General features: G+C 43.3%; 1 protein-coding gene across 2 annotated transcripts in view; it reads left to right on the top strand.

Moving 5' to 3' along the window:
* The first annotated feature begins 2,802 nt into the window (after nt 1-2,802).
* Nucleotides 2,803-15,559, top strand: part of LRP1B (LDL receptor related protein 1B) — a 638,461-nt gene continuing 625,704 nt past the window's right edge. For both annotated transcript variants that reach the window (XM_032114472.1, XM_032114471.1), the window contains exon 1: nt 2,803-3,025. In XM_032114472.1, coding sequence (XP_031970363.1) covers nt 2,944-3,025 — 82 coding nt within the window. In that variant the 5' untranslated portion in view covers nt 2,803-2,943. The remainder of the gene's footprint in view (nt 3,026-15,559) is intronic.

Genomic DNA, 15,559 nt, shown 5'->3' with positions numbered 1-15,559 from the left:
TGAATTATAATATATGTATAGAAACTGCCTTCGATCATGGTCATTTCAGCAAACATTTTTTGGTTTATTCATAGAAAATACACATTAAAACTTTCGTACAGTCCTTGGTGCAGCCTTTTTTTGGATGTGGAAAGGAGATATGAGAGTGGCAATTACTTCTATGTATTTTTACTGGACTGTTGAGGTCATCCCATTCCATCATATAGAGATGTACCATCCTTCCATCACTTCATAGCAATTGATGTTTAATGGAAATGAGGCTGAGGGGAATGATCTATCAAAGATCAACTTCTATTTGTTCAACAGCCTGTATTTTAAAACCAGTCTTCTATGAGAATTCTCGCCTCATGACCTTATCTTACAGCAAGTTACATTTTTAGGCAGTTTGAAAAATAATTACTTATCAGTAATTGTGTTTTTAGTCATAATTCTCACTGCATAGTCCATATCAACACTTTATGTCCCATAAACAAGGAGGCCATTGACTTTTATTATAAATATAATTTAAATATTTTAATAAGTTTATGTGCATATGTGATCAGCAGTATTGAAAGCAAGATCAATCAGTTCTTCAAAGCTTCTCATAAATGTTAATGTTTAAAATGGGCACTAAATGGCACCGTATCATTAAAGGAAATTATTCACGGAGAGTAGAGAGGACTGTTGTTAAATAAGTATGGAATACGAATGAAAAGGAACAAATTAGATGGTTGAAAAGCAGGGTTTTAGCTGAGGTGCTTTTGTGAGGAGGCACGAAAGGGCAGCACACCAATTACGAGATAATGTTTGGGGGAAAAGCATGACCACTCGTAACCCTGCAGACCTTGAAAGTTTCGCAGCAGATGAAAGACTATTCTGCAAAGACAGTTCCATATCCTGGGAATGCTGGGACAGCGTGTGCACTGTGAATATGTGTGTCTTTATACCTGCCACGGGGGAAATGTCACTGATTTAGAGGAGTTCCATAAAACTTGGAATTCCTTTGTTTTCCTTCACACATTTTTCTCACTTTGCTCCAGCGTCTACACATTTTCGTATTTGAAACGCAAAACGTTGCTTAAAAAAGCCTCAATTAACGCTTAAGAGCAATATAGATGGCTCGGGGGGGTGGGGTGATTTGAGGCAGGACACAGAGCAATCTCTTCCAAAAACCCGGTGAAATGATGTTCCAGTGTGACATTATGCATGGCTTCATTTTGGTTATAAAAGCAACCAACTTCCAAGACCATGGACACTGCCAGATTTTTTCATCTTTATTCAAACCTATTTCTGTATTAGCAAAGGTTTTCTACTCTGGGATCCATAATTCTGCTCAGTTATGGCTGTATAAATACTAATTGCCTGTGGGGGAATTACACATGCTTTAAAGGCAGTAGATGAATGCAGAATTTGACCCAACTGGATTTTCCCCTTTGGCTGTAAATTGCTGTCACAAGCAAACCTGCACCCCCTCTGTGAGTCCTCACAGTCCCTGACCTCAGAGGTGACTCTGGGACCCAGACTGGGCTCTTCAGTTCTTGGGCAACTGAACTTCCCCTAGTTCAACAGAAATAATAAAATATTTGACATTTTCTGAAGTCTGAAGGACTTTTCTGTCCTTCAGCATTGCTTGGTCTGTCTGGTCCTGGAAGCCTCTTGGTCGTAGTGCTTAATATAAAAGGTATTTAGGTTCTGTGCTGTGGGTATAAACATGAAGGTGAAAGAGCTGAGGCTTTACCCTTGGAATGTGAAGGTCTCAGCCATCAATATTAGCACCCGGCTGTCTTTGGGGAAAATTAATTTCTGAGGATGATGTAGAAGCTTTATCACTTTTTACCTAATAAAGGGTCTGGGTTGGGTTTTTTTTTTTTTTTAATAACAAATGTGTAAGATGTGATAAACTGTAGTTTTGGTGTGGGCCCATTTCAAGGTAATACTCCTATGCAAAGTCGCATAAAGACTAAACAGGCAATACCTGCTGTGAGCTCAGACCTATCTCAAGACAAAGAAGTACACTTAGAGAAGATTGAGTGGTCATTGGTGTTTTGAGATGGCATTGTGCTGTTAAAGTAGCGTGAGCCCCTCCTTTCATTGTCTGTGAATTACTTAAAAACAAAGCCCTATTCAAAGACAGGTTGGCCGAGGCTTGGAGCCAACTGGTCTACTGGAAAGTGTCCTTGCCCATGGCGGAGGATTGGATCTGGATGGGCTTTGGTGTTTAACCCAAACCACCCTGTGAATCTGTGAAACATCACTAACCGAAGCCAAATTTACCTGGGTAGCTTCGGACGTCGACTTCGCGCTCACAGCCTGCGGCCGCGCGCCCCCTTCCCTCAGCATCGCCATCCCCGCGGCTTCACACGGCAACACGGCTCGTGGGAGTTCAATGCTTTTTTTTAAAATATACATATATATATACACATATATATATATATTTCTTTTTGCTAACTCACTCCCCCTCCCTCAGCCTCACTCGCCTTTGCGAATTTAAAAAAAAAAAAAAAAAGAAAAAGAAAAAAGGAAAAAAAAAAAAAAAAGAAAAGCCAAAACAAACCCTCGAATTTTAGAGAACATCCCGTCCCCAGTCGAGGCGGGAGGGGACCGGGCCTGAGGGGAGCATCCCCTGAGGCGGCTTCGCGCCTCCGGCGCGCGCGTGCGGGGGGCGGCGCGGGGCTGCGAGGGGCGGCGCGAGCGCTCCGCGAGGCGGCGCGCGGAGCTCTGCGGGGCGGTGCGGAGCCGTGAGGGGCGGCGCGGAGCGGCGCGGGGCGGTGCGGGGCGGAGCGCGGCGCTGCCGGCCGCCGGCGCCCCGCGCTGCCCGCTCGCTGCGTGCGGCGAGCCCAGCCGCGCTCCGCGCTCCGGAAAGTGCCGGCGGTGCCGCCGCGCCTCCTCCCGCACAGGCTCCGCCGCTCCGCGCCCGCGGCCGACAGGCTCGGCTTCTGCCTCTTCTCCCGCACGCCCGCCGCGATGTCCGCTCTCCTCCTGGCCCTGGCGACGCTCTGGGGATTACCGCCCGTCGCCGAGGCGCTGGCAGCGGCAGCCCGCGGAGGTAAGGCACGTCCGTGGCGGGGTGCGGAGCCGTGGAACTTCCCGTCGCTTCTGCTCGGGAAGTTTTGCTCCCTTGCGCCTTGCGCGGACGGGCGCGGCCGCGGAGCGCTCCCCTCTCCACGCTCCATCACCGCGCTCCCCTCTCCGCGCTCCCGCACGCCTGGGTTGCGGGCGCGCTGCGCTGGGTTGGGGGCGAACGTTCGGCGGCGGCGAACACACGGGGACGAGGAGCGGGGTGATGGTCCCGATGTCCTCACCGGGCACGACTCGCGGGGTGCGATCCACCGCGGGCGGGGGAACAGCCGCTGCTGCCGGCGACCCCCCGGTCCCGGCCGGGGCTCCCCGAGCCAGCCCCGCGGCCGGCGGCGATGTGCCGCAGGAACGGCGAGCGTCCGCCGCTTCCCCCAGCCTTCCAAAAGTTCCCTCGTCAATGTCCCCGAGTTGCCGCTCGCTCAGTGCCTGAACTTGGATTTGGGCTCGGGGTCCCGCAGCTGCGGGGTGGGCGATCACGGAACTTCCAACTCTGTTCTCCGCCTCAGAGAAGTCCCTCATCCAAGAGGGAGACGGTTCCGAGCGGGGCTCGGTGTTTCGTCTCGCGTATTGCGCAGTCACCAGACCCGCTCTCATTTTCCTGTGAGATGTTTGAATTGGATATTTTCTAAGTATAGCCCAAGTCCGCCTTCTGTGTGGCTCAGGTGCGGGAACGGCGGTGTGCTGCTCTGACTCAGGTTTTCTTGCCGCTGTAGAAAAGCCTCCTCACCAGAAAATTGTCTGGTTGTAGCCCTTCCGCTTCCAAACTGCGTGGTGTCATGAATGAGATGCCCTGGGTGGTGTTGTACGCAGTCTGCGAGGGTTTAGTTAGATTTCAGTAGAAATGTAATTCTGTAAAGCCTTGAATTCTCACTGTTAGACACCCAGCTCCTCTCCACCACGTACACACTGCCTATTAAATTGTTTACTGCTTACAACTCGTTTGGGTGAGTGCGGATGCCTCTGCACAGTCGGTCTGGGGTATAGATTTCTGCTTCAGTCGAACTACCAAACCTCTCCCGTCCCTTTCCCACGTACCTGTCAGAATTACATAGGTGATTCATGCTGCGAAAATAAGAAGTAACTACCTATCAACGAGAAAAGTATTGCTGCAGCATCACAAACTTGCATGTTTAAAACACTGCATCACAAGGTTCAGGGATATTGCAAGGAAATGAGGATAGTATTCCACAGAACGGAACTTGAGCAGCCAGAGAGGAAAGGTTTTTAGGGAATCTTTTTAGTTTTATGAAGGGTACGTATGCTTTTGCTTTGGTTCACAAAGATACGTGGTCGTGGTAGTGCTTGTTTGATGGAAAATACTTCAAGAACTTTCCATGGTATTCACAGAATGGCCAGATTAGATTTCAGCAGCTGTAGCTTGCATCTGATCTTATGAATAAAAATCAAACTTCCAAACATTTTGTGGAATTGTTCTGGAAATTGATTTGTTGCTCTGTATTCCTTCATAGTGGTAAGCAGGTACCAATTATGCATGAATATTAATTTCTGGTGTTTAAATTTTGTTTGATTTTACCTTTGGGGTTTTCTTTTTTTCCATAGTTACCTTGCTCTGATTTAGTGTTTCACCAAAAAAGAAAAGAAAAGTGCTGTCAGCTTATATTAAAATCAATCCCATCTTAAAAGGCAGCATCCTTGTAAATCATACCAGCCCCAAAAGTGGGATAAATCAAATTTACTTAGAATCAACTAACTCATCATATCATAATGTCATGTCTTATCAAAACCCAGCACTGCACAAATTAGGACTTAAAAGGCATTTTGTTTAAAAAAAATGTCAAGTGGTCTCAACCTAAAAGGGATTCAGGATGAGGCATCCAGAAAGGGAATTACATTTGCACATCAGATAAACTTTATGATACAGTGCAAAAATTATTGACCATACCAAGCTGATTTTCCTTTACAGGAGAAAATTCAGAGTCACTGGAGCATGTTAAGCTTAATGTATGTGAAAGGCACTGAAATTTGGAATGCACTGAGGCTCGCCATTGGTAATAAGAGAATTGGGAAAATGTCATGGGTTGTGTTAATAGCAATGTTGTGGTAGCCATGGTAATATAAAATATTAGTGAGGTACTATAGGGAGAGGTAACACTTTCTGTAAGACCAGAGGGTAACATCAGGAGGGAAAAAGGAGGTGGGAGGGAACCCCACCAAAGTTTGAATTAGCTAAACCCTTTTCTCAGGGTATGAAATACAGTTAAATTCTTCCAGTCTTATCAGGTCTGTCCTCAGCCCGGTTACAGCTCCTCTAATTTCACGTATATAAAAAAAATTGTGAAGAAAAATTGAGAGAGGGAGCTGGAAATGAGATGAAATAGGGAAGTGAGCAGAAGGGAATCCAGACAGGAGAGTGTGGAAGGATAAGGGATAAGTCCTGCTGCAGCTGAGGTCGTGCCACTGAAGCCACAAAGAGGCGATTTCTTTTCCTTCTGCTTCAGTCAGTTCTTCCTGAGGAAATGGATGGACCCAGATTCCTTGCAGCACTTGCAACTCCTTCTCAGTATAGCTGCAACAAACGAATTTCAGGAGCCTGAGAAAAACATTACAAACAGTTCAGGAAGCTGAGAAGACAACATTTGTTACCTGCTCACCCTACAGACGCTCAGGGGAACTTCACAGGTCCCATCGGTGCGCTGGCGTTCTGGTGGGCGTTTCCTTCCCACAGCTCTTCCCACCCTTGGAGCTTCACCCTGCTCCCTGCCTAGGCTCCTACACCCTTTTTCATCCTTTATTTTTGTGTCTGCTGCGGTGAACATCATTACATGGTTCCATTGCACTAATTGGTGTGATTACCTAGAGGTGATCCAAATTGCAGAGATGCCCCGGATAATGGGAGCTTGACTGGATAATCTCGGTGTTGTCAGTGAGATGTGTATCCACACCAGTATTAATGAGTTGCATTGCTCATTATTAATCGACTTGCTGTCTGCGCTGAGGCTTGTTTGTGTTGGGTTTTGGTGGCACGTCACTGCTGTCAGCAGCACTGAGCCACTGTCTTCTTCCCACTCTTCATGTGTGGTTTTAGCATTTTGGAGCTCTCAGGCAGGTGCTGGAGTGCTGAAACAGCTTCTCAGCAAAGTCTTGCAGACAAGAGATGCTCCTGCAAAGGGAGACTTTATATGGGATGGGAAAATGTTGTCACATAACTTAAAACTCAAGTTCATGAGTGATGGCATATCACACTTTTTTTTTTTTTGCTAATTTTAAAACTGTTTTTAAGAAGGAACAACAAATCCTCATGAATTTTACTCCTCTCTGGAGTCACAAAAGCAATTCCAAAACTTCTGTCTTCATCCCACTTAGCAGGGAATTTATTGTTTTTGCAGCATCCTTTGACTGTATTTAAGTGAAAGCTGGAAGCAAATTATTTTGAAATGGAATTTTCAGGCTTAAGGTTAGGCTGGTGGGAGTTTAGATTACTCACCCCTGTAGCAGAAACACAGACCAGGTGAAATAAATTTGTCTCCTTGGGACGACTGCTGATGGCCTTCATTCCCTGGTTAGGTGCCACAGCAGGTGACACTGACTGCACCAGGAGACTTTACAATACAACTCTGTCGTTATTAGCAGCTTAATGCTGGAAACTGGGTGTACCAGCACTGCTGTACTTCACCAGTCTGAGCTCCAGCTTGGCCATCTGTTGGAAAGTATTCTTGGAAAAAACCTAAAGAAGCTGTTTCTGTGCTGTACTACAGAGGTATATGTTCCCACAGTTAAGTTTGTTATGGCTTGAACCTGGATAATAAATATTAGTATCTTACATGCAAAAGAGATGCTTCCAAGGTCACAGTGACTTTGCTGTTTATTTATTTATTCCCAAAAACTATTACTTGAGAACATGGCTATCATTAGAGAGGCAAAATTACAGAGGAGGGTGATAATACATCACGGAGTTTGGGACAGTACTTGGCAGGATGTGTCATAAGGGTTAATTAAAGATGGAAATTGTAGGAGATGTCCACAAGCGCAGTTTCAGTGGCTGGTTGGTTTTGGAGGCTCACACTCCAGGAGTGATGTCTGCCTGCCTTCAGCTGAGTGTGGGACTGCACACACAAACCCCTGGCACTCCTGGAGCCTGAGCAGGCTCTGTGTGTGGGTTTCTGTGAATTGACGTGCACGTTCTCTCTTACCTGGGTTGTTCTTTTAAGGTCAGTGGTTTCTGAGAGCTGTAGTTTAGTGAAAATAAAGTGGTAGAAATACACGAACTATTTAAAGGGTAAGCTGCATTTCAAAGTTCAAAACTAGGTGTTTGATGTGAAAAGACTATGTGTAAACTCGTTCTGCAGCAAGCCTTTTACTAATTTATCACAGCAGTTCTGCTGGAGCTGTGGCAGGTTGAAGGAGCTGTCCTCCAAAGGCTTGGAGAGAAGCTCTCTCACTTCACACCGTGCTTCCTTTGAAGAGTTACGTGACGGCTGCTATATAAATCTGAGCATATGCCATATCTTTGAGGTTCATATGGACCCCAATCTTTCTGCATTTAAAGTGGCAAAACTCACATTGACTTCAGTTGGAATGTTGGAAGCAAGTGTTCCTCCAGCACCTTCTTGACGGTCCTTTACTGGTTATTTGCAGTGGAAGAAATTGGATTTCTCCATTTTGCATTGTCTAAGGGCTTACGTAATTGTAACTCGTGAATTTAGAATTACGGCTTTCTCCAGAAAGGCTGGCAATTTAGATAGTAGAACATTGGTTTTGTTACAGTAGCATATTTAGAATCCCAGCGTGTTGTTGCTTTTTCCTAGTTTTCATGTATTAATCTGTCGCTTAATAGTCTTGTTCTTCAAATGCAATTAAAAAAAAATTTGCTTAGAGAACTCATTTTAATTGCACTTCCTCACTACATTCTTAATGATGAACAGTAAAGATGAAAATAGCAGAACTTGGCTACTTTTATGCGAGTCATACAGACTATTGAGTCTGTATTTAATGTCAGTTTGGGCTAAGCATAGACATTGCAGAACTAGGTCTTAAATTTGTAAGTGCAATTAAAAACTAATTGGGTTTTTTTTTTAAATATAATTACTCAAATAATGACTCTGCACCTTCTGTCCAACTGCTATAGTTTGTTTTTTAATTGAACAAGTTGAATTTTCTCGCCCTTAAATTATCTCTATCGAAGAGATGAAAATATTTGTAAACTTATCCCAGCTAGCTAGCCAGTTGTTGACCATAACAGGACAAATTCTCAAGATGTACCAAAACACAGTGCTGCAAAGTGATACAAATCTTCATTTTTAAGCAGTTGGTAAAGTGAAATAACCAGGACTTGTTGCTCTGGAATCAGATGCCCAGCCCAGCCGAGGTCCTGCTAACAGGATTCCTTTGGTGAGGATGCTCCAGAGCCTTTGCAGAAGGGAAGGGCATTTTCCCGTGGGTGCTGGGCTGTGCAAGAGCAGGATTGGACCTCAGTAATGGAATTCCAATAAAACTCAGTCAGTGCCTTTTAATTAGATTTAATGGGAACTGGGAAGGATCATTAGAGATAAACACATGCTTTTGCCAGTAATACGTTCACAATGTTATTAATCTGATTTAATTTGCAAGATCCACATAGCAGGAGTAAGATTTTTGTCTGTACCTGGAAAGTGTTATATGAGCCTAATATATTTTGTTGTTATATGTGTCATTGCTTCCCAAGCAGTATGGAAATACAGAATTGAGGTTGGGCTCCATGTGTGGTGGTTATGACCCCTGCCAATCTGAGGGTAGGGCTGGATGCTGGAGAGAAGGCTGTTTGTCTCTTTAGAAACCGCATTTTTATTGACCATTCTGCCATAAATTGCAATGGTGTATTAATAACAAAACACTGCAATATGCAGAGTGTGCTGCTAAGTAATAGGGCTTTTTAAAGATGATGTAATGCCAGTCTGGAAGTGAGGTACGCCTGGAGATTTTTATTTCCATGCAGTTGAAATACAGCCTAATTCTCTGAGGCGGAAAAACAGATTACAGCATTACGAGTTCTAGATGTGGTACGTTGCATCCTGAAATGCGCTTCCCAACCCGCCTGATGCTCCTAAACACCTCTCCTGCTGCTTCCTGCTGAGTGATGAGGCCTTCCAGAGGAGCCAGGCAGCTGAAACTCAGCTTCGCTTCAGAAACAAGGGTGTACCTATTTCCTTTTCTTGGGAATATCCATGTATTTTGGGCTTTCTGTTGCCTGATTGTCTGTAGGACATCCCTCAGTAACTTTTGGGCATGGCATTCTTGAATGACTTGCACTTCAAGTGCTAAAAGCTAAGCCTTTAGAATAATATCTATAATTCCTCAAAGTTTTTGCTACTGTAGAGCTCTGTTTTAACAGCAGTTCATAAGATTCACTCTTGTTTTTCCTGGAATGAGCAGAGAATGAAAAGGTGCAGTTTTGGTTTTTGCAGTGGTATTTTGGGGTGAGGATGGACCGTGTGCAAGACAAATGCTGGTGCAATGTTCTGCAAATGCAGTGTTTTTATGTGAGGTGCTCTGTCTAGAAGATTGCTTTGCAAACACATGGACATGCTCCCACAAAAATTCCCATGTGGCTTTCCTATAAAGCTTTAAGATTGTAATTTACCTAACTGGAAACTAACAAAAATACCTTGTTGGTGATATTTTTTAAAATACAGTTTCGATATTGTCAAATAGTTTGGGCTGCTGCTTATGATGTTCTCAGAGGCTGTGATATGGTGTAGAACACTTGGGTCTCCATCTCCCTTAACATGCAGGGAAGTTTTTCCTCAAGTTGAGTTCTTGTGAGGCACTGAAAGTACCAAAAAACCACCATTTCTCATACAGTCCTCTTCAGTGTATCTTTTTTTTGGAGAAATGCTGCAGTGTTGTGTAGTCATAAACATGCAAGTTTGAAAAAGTCATACTAATGCAAGAAGATCACGAAAAATCGCAGCAATTTTCTACATGATAGGTAGATTTCCACAAAACACTTGCTTATTTTTGCTTGCAAATACTGTGAAGATAAAAGAGGAGAGAGCAAAGTAAGTTCATTGCTGGTTGGATGCTCTTTTGCATATGCAAACACGCACTGATTTACCCAAAGTATATTGGTATTTGTGTAAAGCTGTGTGCTTATGAAATCAAAGAGTGTCATTTGCCAATGAGACTTTCTCTTCTCTGGAGCAAAACATTTTTTATGTTTTGTAAACAAATAGATTTCAGACCTTCATCAACACCACTGAAGTCAGTGGATTCTTTGTTTTGTCCTTGATGTAAAGAATCAGGTTGCATGTAAGTGTAAAGGAACTTTGGACCATTTTATTAAAATTTCACCGGAAATTCTTAATTGGAGGACCTCTAATTAAATTATACTGTCTGTATTGTCCTATGACTTGTATGCAAGAAATATCTATTTCTTGAAATATTTCTATTCCAATATTTTGTTTAATTACGTCTGGGTTTCTTAAACTAAACCCACGTTTATATTTCTCTTATCTAATTTTAAATTATATGCATCAAATGCGTGATTACTTCTCATTTCAGAGTTTCTAACAATCCTCTAGAAGAGGAGTTATTGCACAAGTTTTTTTTAATAAAGTTAAATTGATAATTTTTCATGTGAAAACATTGATTTTTGCAAGGAGACTGCCTTCCTGTGAGGTCAGAAAACCAGAGAAAATTCCAGACAGCTCAATATGCTAAGATGTATATGGTCTGCTACTCGGAAGTCATTAGGTTGGTTAAACCTGGTTTTTTTGGTAATACAGAAGAATCTGCTGGTCTTCTACATGAAGCACTACAGTTTTCTTCATGAATAATGTATATTGGTTTTGGACATGTGGAAGGATTATAAAGTTAGTACCTTTTCATTTAGCACATCAGAATCTTTGCAGATTTATCCAAGGATGAGCACACTTGACTTTCTTTTGGAACCTATCCTAAAGCAGCTGTTTTTCCAGCAGTATTTAGTAAAGTATAATGAGGGTAGGTCAAGCCTGTGTGTTCTCCAGTGCTGATAGTCATATATCTCCTGGAGGAAAACTGGCCTGACTTCCAAATTCATCAGAAACACTTGCTTTAAAATAGGTTTATTTTGTGTAACTATTGAGGTTGGTTTTTCTGAGGGGTGTTTGCAGGCAGTGGGAGTTAAGGAGTGCAAGGAGTGGAGGAAGGCTGCAAAATGGAATTTGTTCTCCTTGGGCCCACGTCCTAAGCCAGTTGTTTTTATTTTTATATTTAGATTAGAGAAAGAATGGTGAGCAGCAAATGGTTTCTTCATAGTGATATCTTAAAGTAAGGAGTCTTAGGCAGAACTTGTGAGGCTGCAACATCAAATCCTGTGCAAGGGAGATGAAGCAGGTTGAGATTATAGAAATGTGAAAACTTGAGCACTGTCCCAGCCTACAGCTTGTTGGGTTGAATTGCTGGTATGCAATTTTGGTAGAAACAAAGCACAGCTGTGTTGGAGCAAAAAAGTGTTTTGCAAGCAGGGTTTTGGAGGCTCACCTGAGCAGGTGATGCTGTAGGGCTGCTGTAAACCACTTCTGTGAGAATATATTGCACCTGTATACATATGTATATCCCTTGGCTATAGAGGGAGAGCCATGAAAGGTGCTGTGCTAAGTGCAGCAAAGCCAGGAGTACCAGGGCTTTTTTCAGCAGACAGAATCTCATGCCATGACCCAAGTGGCCCATTATCACATTTCTTCAAATTGGAGCAAGCTATTCAGGTCAGTGTGTGTGTACAGACCCATCTGAATGAATTCCTCAGCCTGCACTTGCTGTGCTACGTTTCTTTCTCTGGGTTTCTAGTGGCTGTGAGTTGAATAGAGTTGACAGTACACAATACTACCTATTTACTCTGTAGATCATACTCCTCTGGAGAATTGGTGTCAGTTAATCTGCTACTTCTGCATTTTCAGAGACCTGTGAACTGCACCTCCAGTAGTATTGCAGGAAAGTGTCAGATCTAAATTTCTATAATTTTCTTATTTACCTTGGATTTCTGGGCCTGTGTGTCCAGGTCTCCAGCCTTTGACACTTATTTTGTCCTGTGAATAGTTTGCTTTCTGTGCAGAAATTCTCTCTGTCAGTATCCAATTTTGGCCACTCTTAGGGCTGTAAGAAGTTTGAAGCAGATGGTTGTCAACAGATGATGACAAAATTCTGAAATACGGCTCTGATACAAACTGTGAGGTTGAGTATTTAAAGCACATTCAAGTGTATAAAGCCTGCTTGTGTTCCTAATGCTACTGCTACCTTTGCTGTGCAATATTCTCGGAACAATTCGTAAGTTCCATGCTTTTTTCTGGAAACAGCGTAACTCCCCACACCAATTAGTGGTGTTCAGTAATGAGTATATGAACCATGTTATGATTCTATGTCAGTTAGAATTGTTAAATGCTCCTTGATGAAACCATGCTGATTTACATTAATTGGTGGCCCGTCTTCCCACGGTGGCATCACACTGTGTCAGAAGTGCCTCACAAAAAGTTGTAACATAACTAAACTCTCAGTGATTGCCCGTGATTGCCATTCTGCTGTTGACTGCTGCTCTGAAGACTTACCAGCAAAAGACTTCAGAATTCAGGAGAATTTAATAAGTGGCTGTGAGCCTTAGGAGCATAACTAAAATCATTTGCATAAAATGAGTGCTGAGAGCTGGTAGGTGTGGCACAACTCGGATCCTGCCACTGCATCCCCTTTGCTAATCCAGCAGCTCAAAGTAATTTAAGTGCATTAAAGACTGTTTATGTGTCTATGAAAAGCATGATGCAAATATGCAAATTCAAGAGCGCGTCTTCCACAAGTTTATATATCTTAATGAAAAATGTCAGAGCATAATATATCAACAGTCTGCTTCGCCCCACAGTAGCCAGTTTTTTCTAAAGATAGCACAGCATGTCCTTGGTGTGGTACTAGGAGTAAATTAACACAGCAGAATGCTTGTTCTTGAAGTCAGCTGATGTCTTCTGCTGATTTTTGGGGAGGAAAGACCTGTCTGCTCAGGGTGGTCATCTTGAACTGGTTACCACTGCCTGGTTGTGCATGCACACGAGTAATTTCCCCTCACTAGTATTAAAAAAATTCTCTTTGTTTCATTCAGTTTGCTATCCTGTTTTATGTTGAGTGGAAAAGTTGCCCCACCTGAGTGGAAATCTTGGATTGTATTTCATGGGACGCCTGAGAAGCATAAGATGGCCATGGGCTTTACGTTTATGGGAGAGCAGAGTGGTGACTCCTACTGGTTTGCATCTGGCTTCACCTCATGAATTCTGCTTTCACCTCATGAATTATGGCTTCATCTCGAGTAGTTTCACCTCTCTCTTTTTACTTTTTTTTTTTTTCCCTATCAAATTTACAAAATTTCATGCCTGAGAAATTCCGGTACAGCTTCAGAAGCCCAGGTGCTGCAGAGCTCATCAGGGAGTCACAGCTGTTGATGGTACAGGTGCCTGTTGAATGCTGCTTTCATTTGGGGTTTGCAGCCACAGGGAAACAAAAAACCTAGAAGTGATTGGCAGAGGGTCACTTGTTAAATTACAGCATTATTTTATTTGATGGGAAGCAAAAAAGTCCATGTCCAGTACCAAAAAATTCTAACAGTCTCCACAGTGCTTCTGAACCAAAAAGAGCTTGTGTTGCTGAATGCATGAGGAGTTAAGCAGGAACATTTGGTATGTGCAAGTATTGTCTTTGATAAGCCATGGGGAAATCAACATCTCTTCTTGCTTTCCTGAAAATACAGGAGGCTTCTTGAAGCACTTGCTTTTGGGAATGAGTGTATTAGTGAAGAGTTCATGGATGATCCGGATCTAATTTTTATAGAAATGAATGGTAACTCACTGTGGGACTTCAAGTCTGCACGGGTGTATTTTACATTCACCTGCCTTATTCTAGACCTAAAGAATTCTTTTTTCTTTTTTCCCCCCACTGATAAATAACTGAAGGTTAAAAGTAACTCATCCCAATAGGAATCACTACCAGTGTAAGGAGGAAAAAAAAAGAAAGTCAGCGGTAGTCACTGCAGAAGTGCAGTGACGTTTCAATAACACCAAGTAATCCCCCATACTTCAGTAATAAAGTTGCATGGGCTGCAGTCAGCTTTCCTGTCAGCACCTTTCTATTGACACCTTTCTGTCAGAAAAGATGAAGTGAAGAGCAAAACCTAACTCTGTTTTCGCTTATGCTAAATGTATTCTGCAAAGCTTTGGTGAAATACAAAGCGTGTGGACTTTGCAGATAGTGTTTGCATTTGGGACTTGTGGGAAAATTTATGTGAACTTTGTGCTGTGGGAATGGTTGCCCTTTAAAGCAATTGGTTATATTTAATGTAAGTACATACGTCAAAACTGTATTTGGTAGAGTGCTCTGTTCTTTAGAGCTCTCTTGTTTTTAGGGGCAGGAGTGTGAATTATTGGTATAAACTGAGTTTTTACAGTTTGGCTAGCTTGGGTCCATAGACCTACCATTTTCTTTTTCCCGCTGAGAAATCTGTTGGTGTTTAAAACCAACGGACAAACCCAAAACCCTGGCAAAGTAAGCCAAAATACTTTGCAGTTATGGGCTGAAACCATCTAATACTGTAGTCCAAAAGCTCATTAACATTGATTTTTCTTAATTCTCTCAATAACCTGAACATTTGTTCTAATTACAAGAGGAATAAAAAGCAGACTAACAGGTTCTTAGATGTTGAAGCCTGCTGGACCACAAAGCATCTGAAAGGATATCCTTCAGAAGGAGTAAGTGGGAGGTATGAGTATAAATCTCGCTAGCCAGTAACAATATCCATACCCATACTTGGGGGAGAAACACCTCTCAAAACATCTCCTTCCTGCTGGACCTCTGGGGCTCATACACTTGCCAAGGTCACACCTTCTGCCTCCCTTTGCAGCCTATTTTACAGAAGGGGCTGGGGAAAGTTTTGGAAAAACTGATAAATTATGTTTATTTTGAAAGGAAAATACCTGAGCAGCTGGGACTAGGTAAAGCACCTCAGGAAGGATTGGGGTTGGGCTCCTGCTTCTTCTGTGCTGGTGGTGGAGAAGGGTTGCTCATGGTGTGGTCTCCTGGTTCTTCATGTGAATGATGCGGGCATCAAGAATAGGATTGGTTCTTGGAGCAATTTTAAGTGTGAGCTAAGCATTCTCGTTAAGGAGGAAAAAAAAGGAAGCATTTGTATTTTTCTCAGTAGTCTTAAGTGTTACAGCGGGGGAAGAAAATCTTTCCTTTGTCCTTAGTAACCCTTTGATTGCCAGACAGTCTGATCTGAGAAACGCCTTTTGTGCTGGTGGTGCTGATGATGCTGGTCCTGGAGTGAGGGGTCAGGGATGGAGCTCTGACACTGGCCCACCTGGGCTGTACCCTGGCTCTTCCCCTGGGGAGGGTGCCCTCTCCTCGGATCTCATCCCCTGTCAGGGCCAGGTGACCACATTCAGTTTGTTTTGGCCTTGAACCCAACAAGGAGGGAAACAGGGAGGGGAAACCTGTGCAGAGCTTGGGCAGGGTAATACAGCCCTTGAGGCTGAGGTTGTTCTTCCTCCCACCC

The sequence above is a fragment of the Corvus moneduloides genome, chromosome 7, assembly GCF_009650955.1.
Source record: "Corvus moneduloides isolate bCorMon1 chromosome 7, bCorMon1.pri, whole genome shotgun sequence".
In the NCBI taxonomy this organism is placed as follows: domain Eukaryota; kingdom Metazoa; phylum Chordata; class Aves; order Passeriformes; family Corvidae; genus Corvus; species Corvus moneduloides.
Note: the sequence above shows the minus strand (reverse complement) of the source record. Positions and strands in the feature narration are given on the sequence as shown.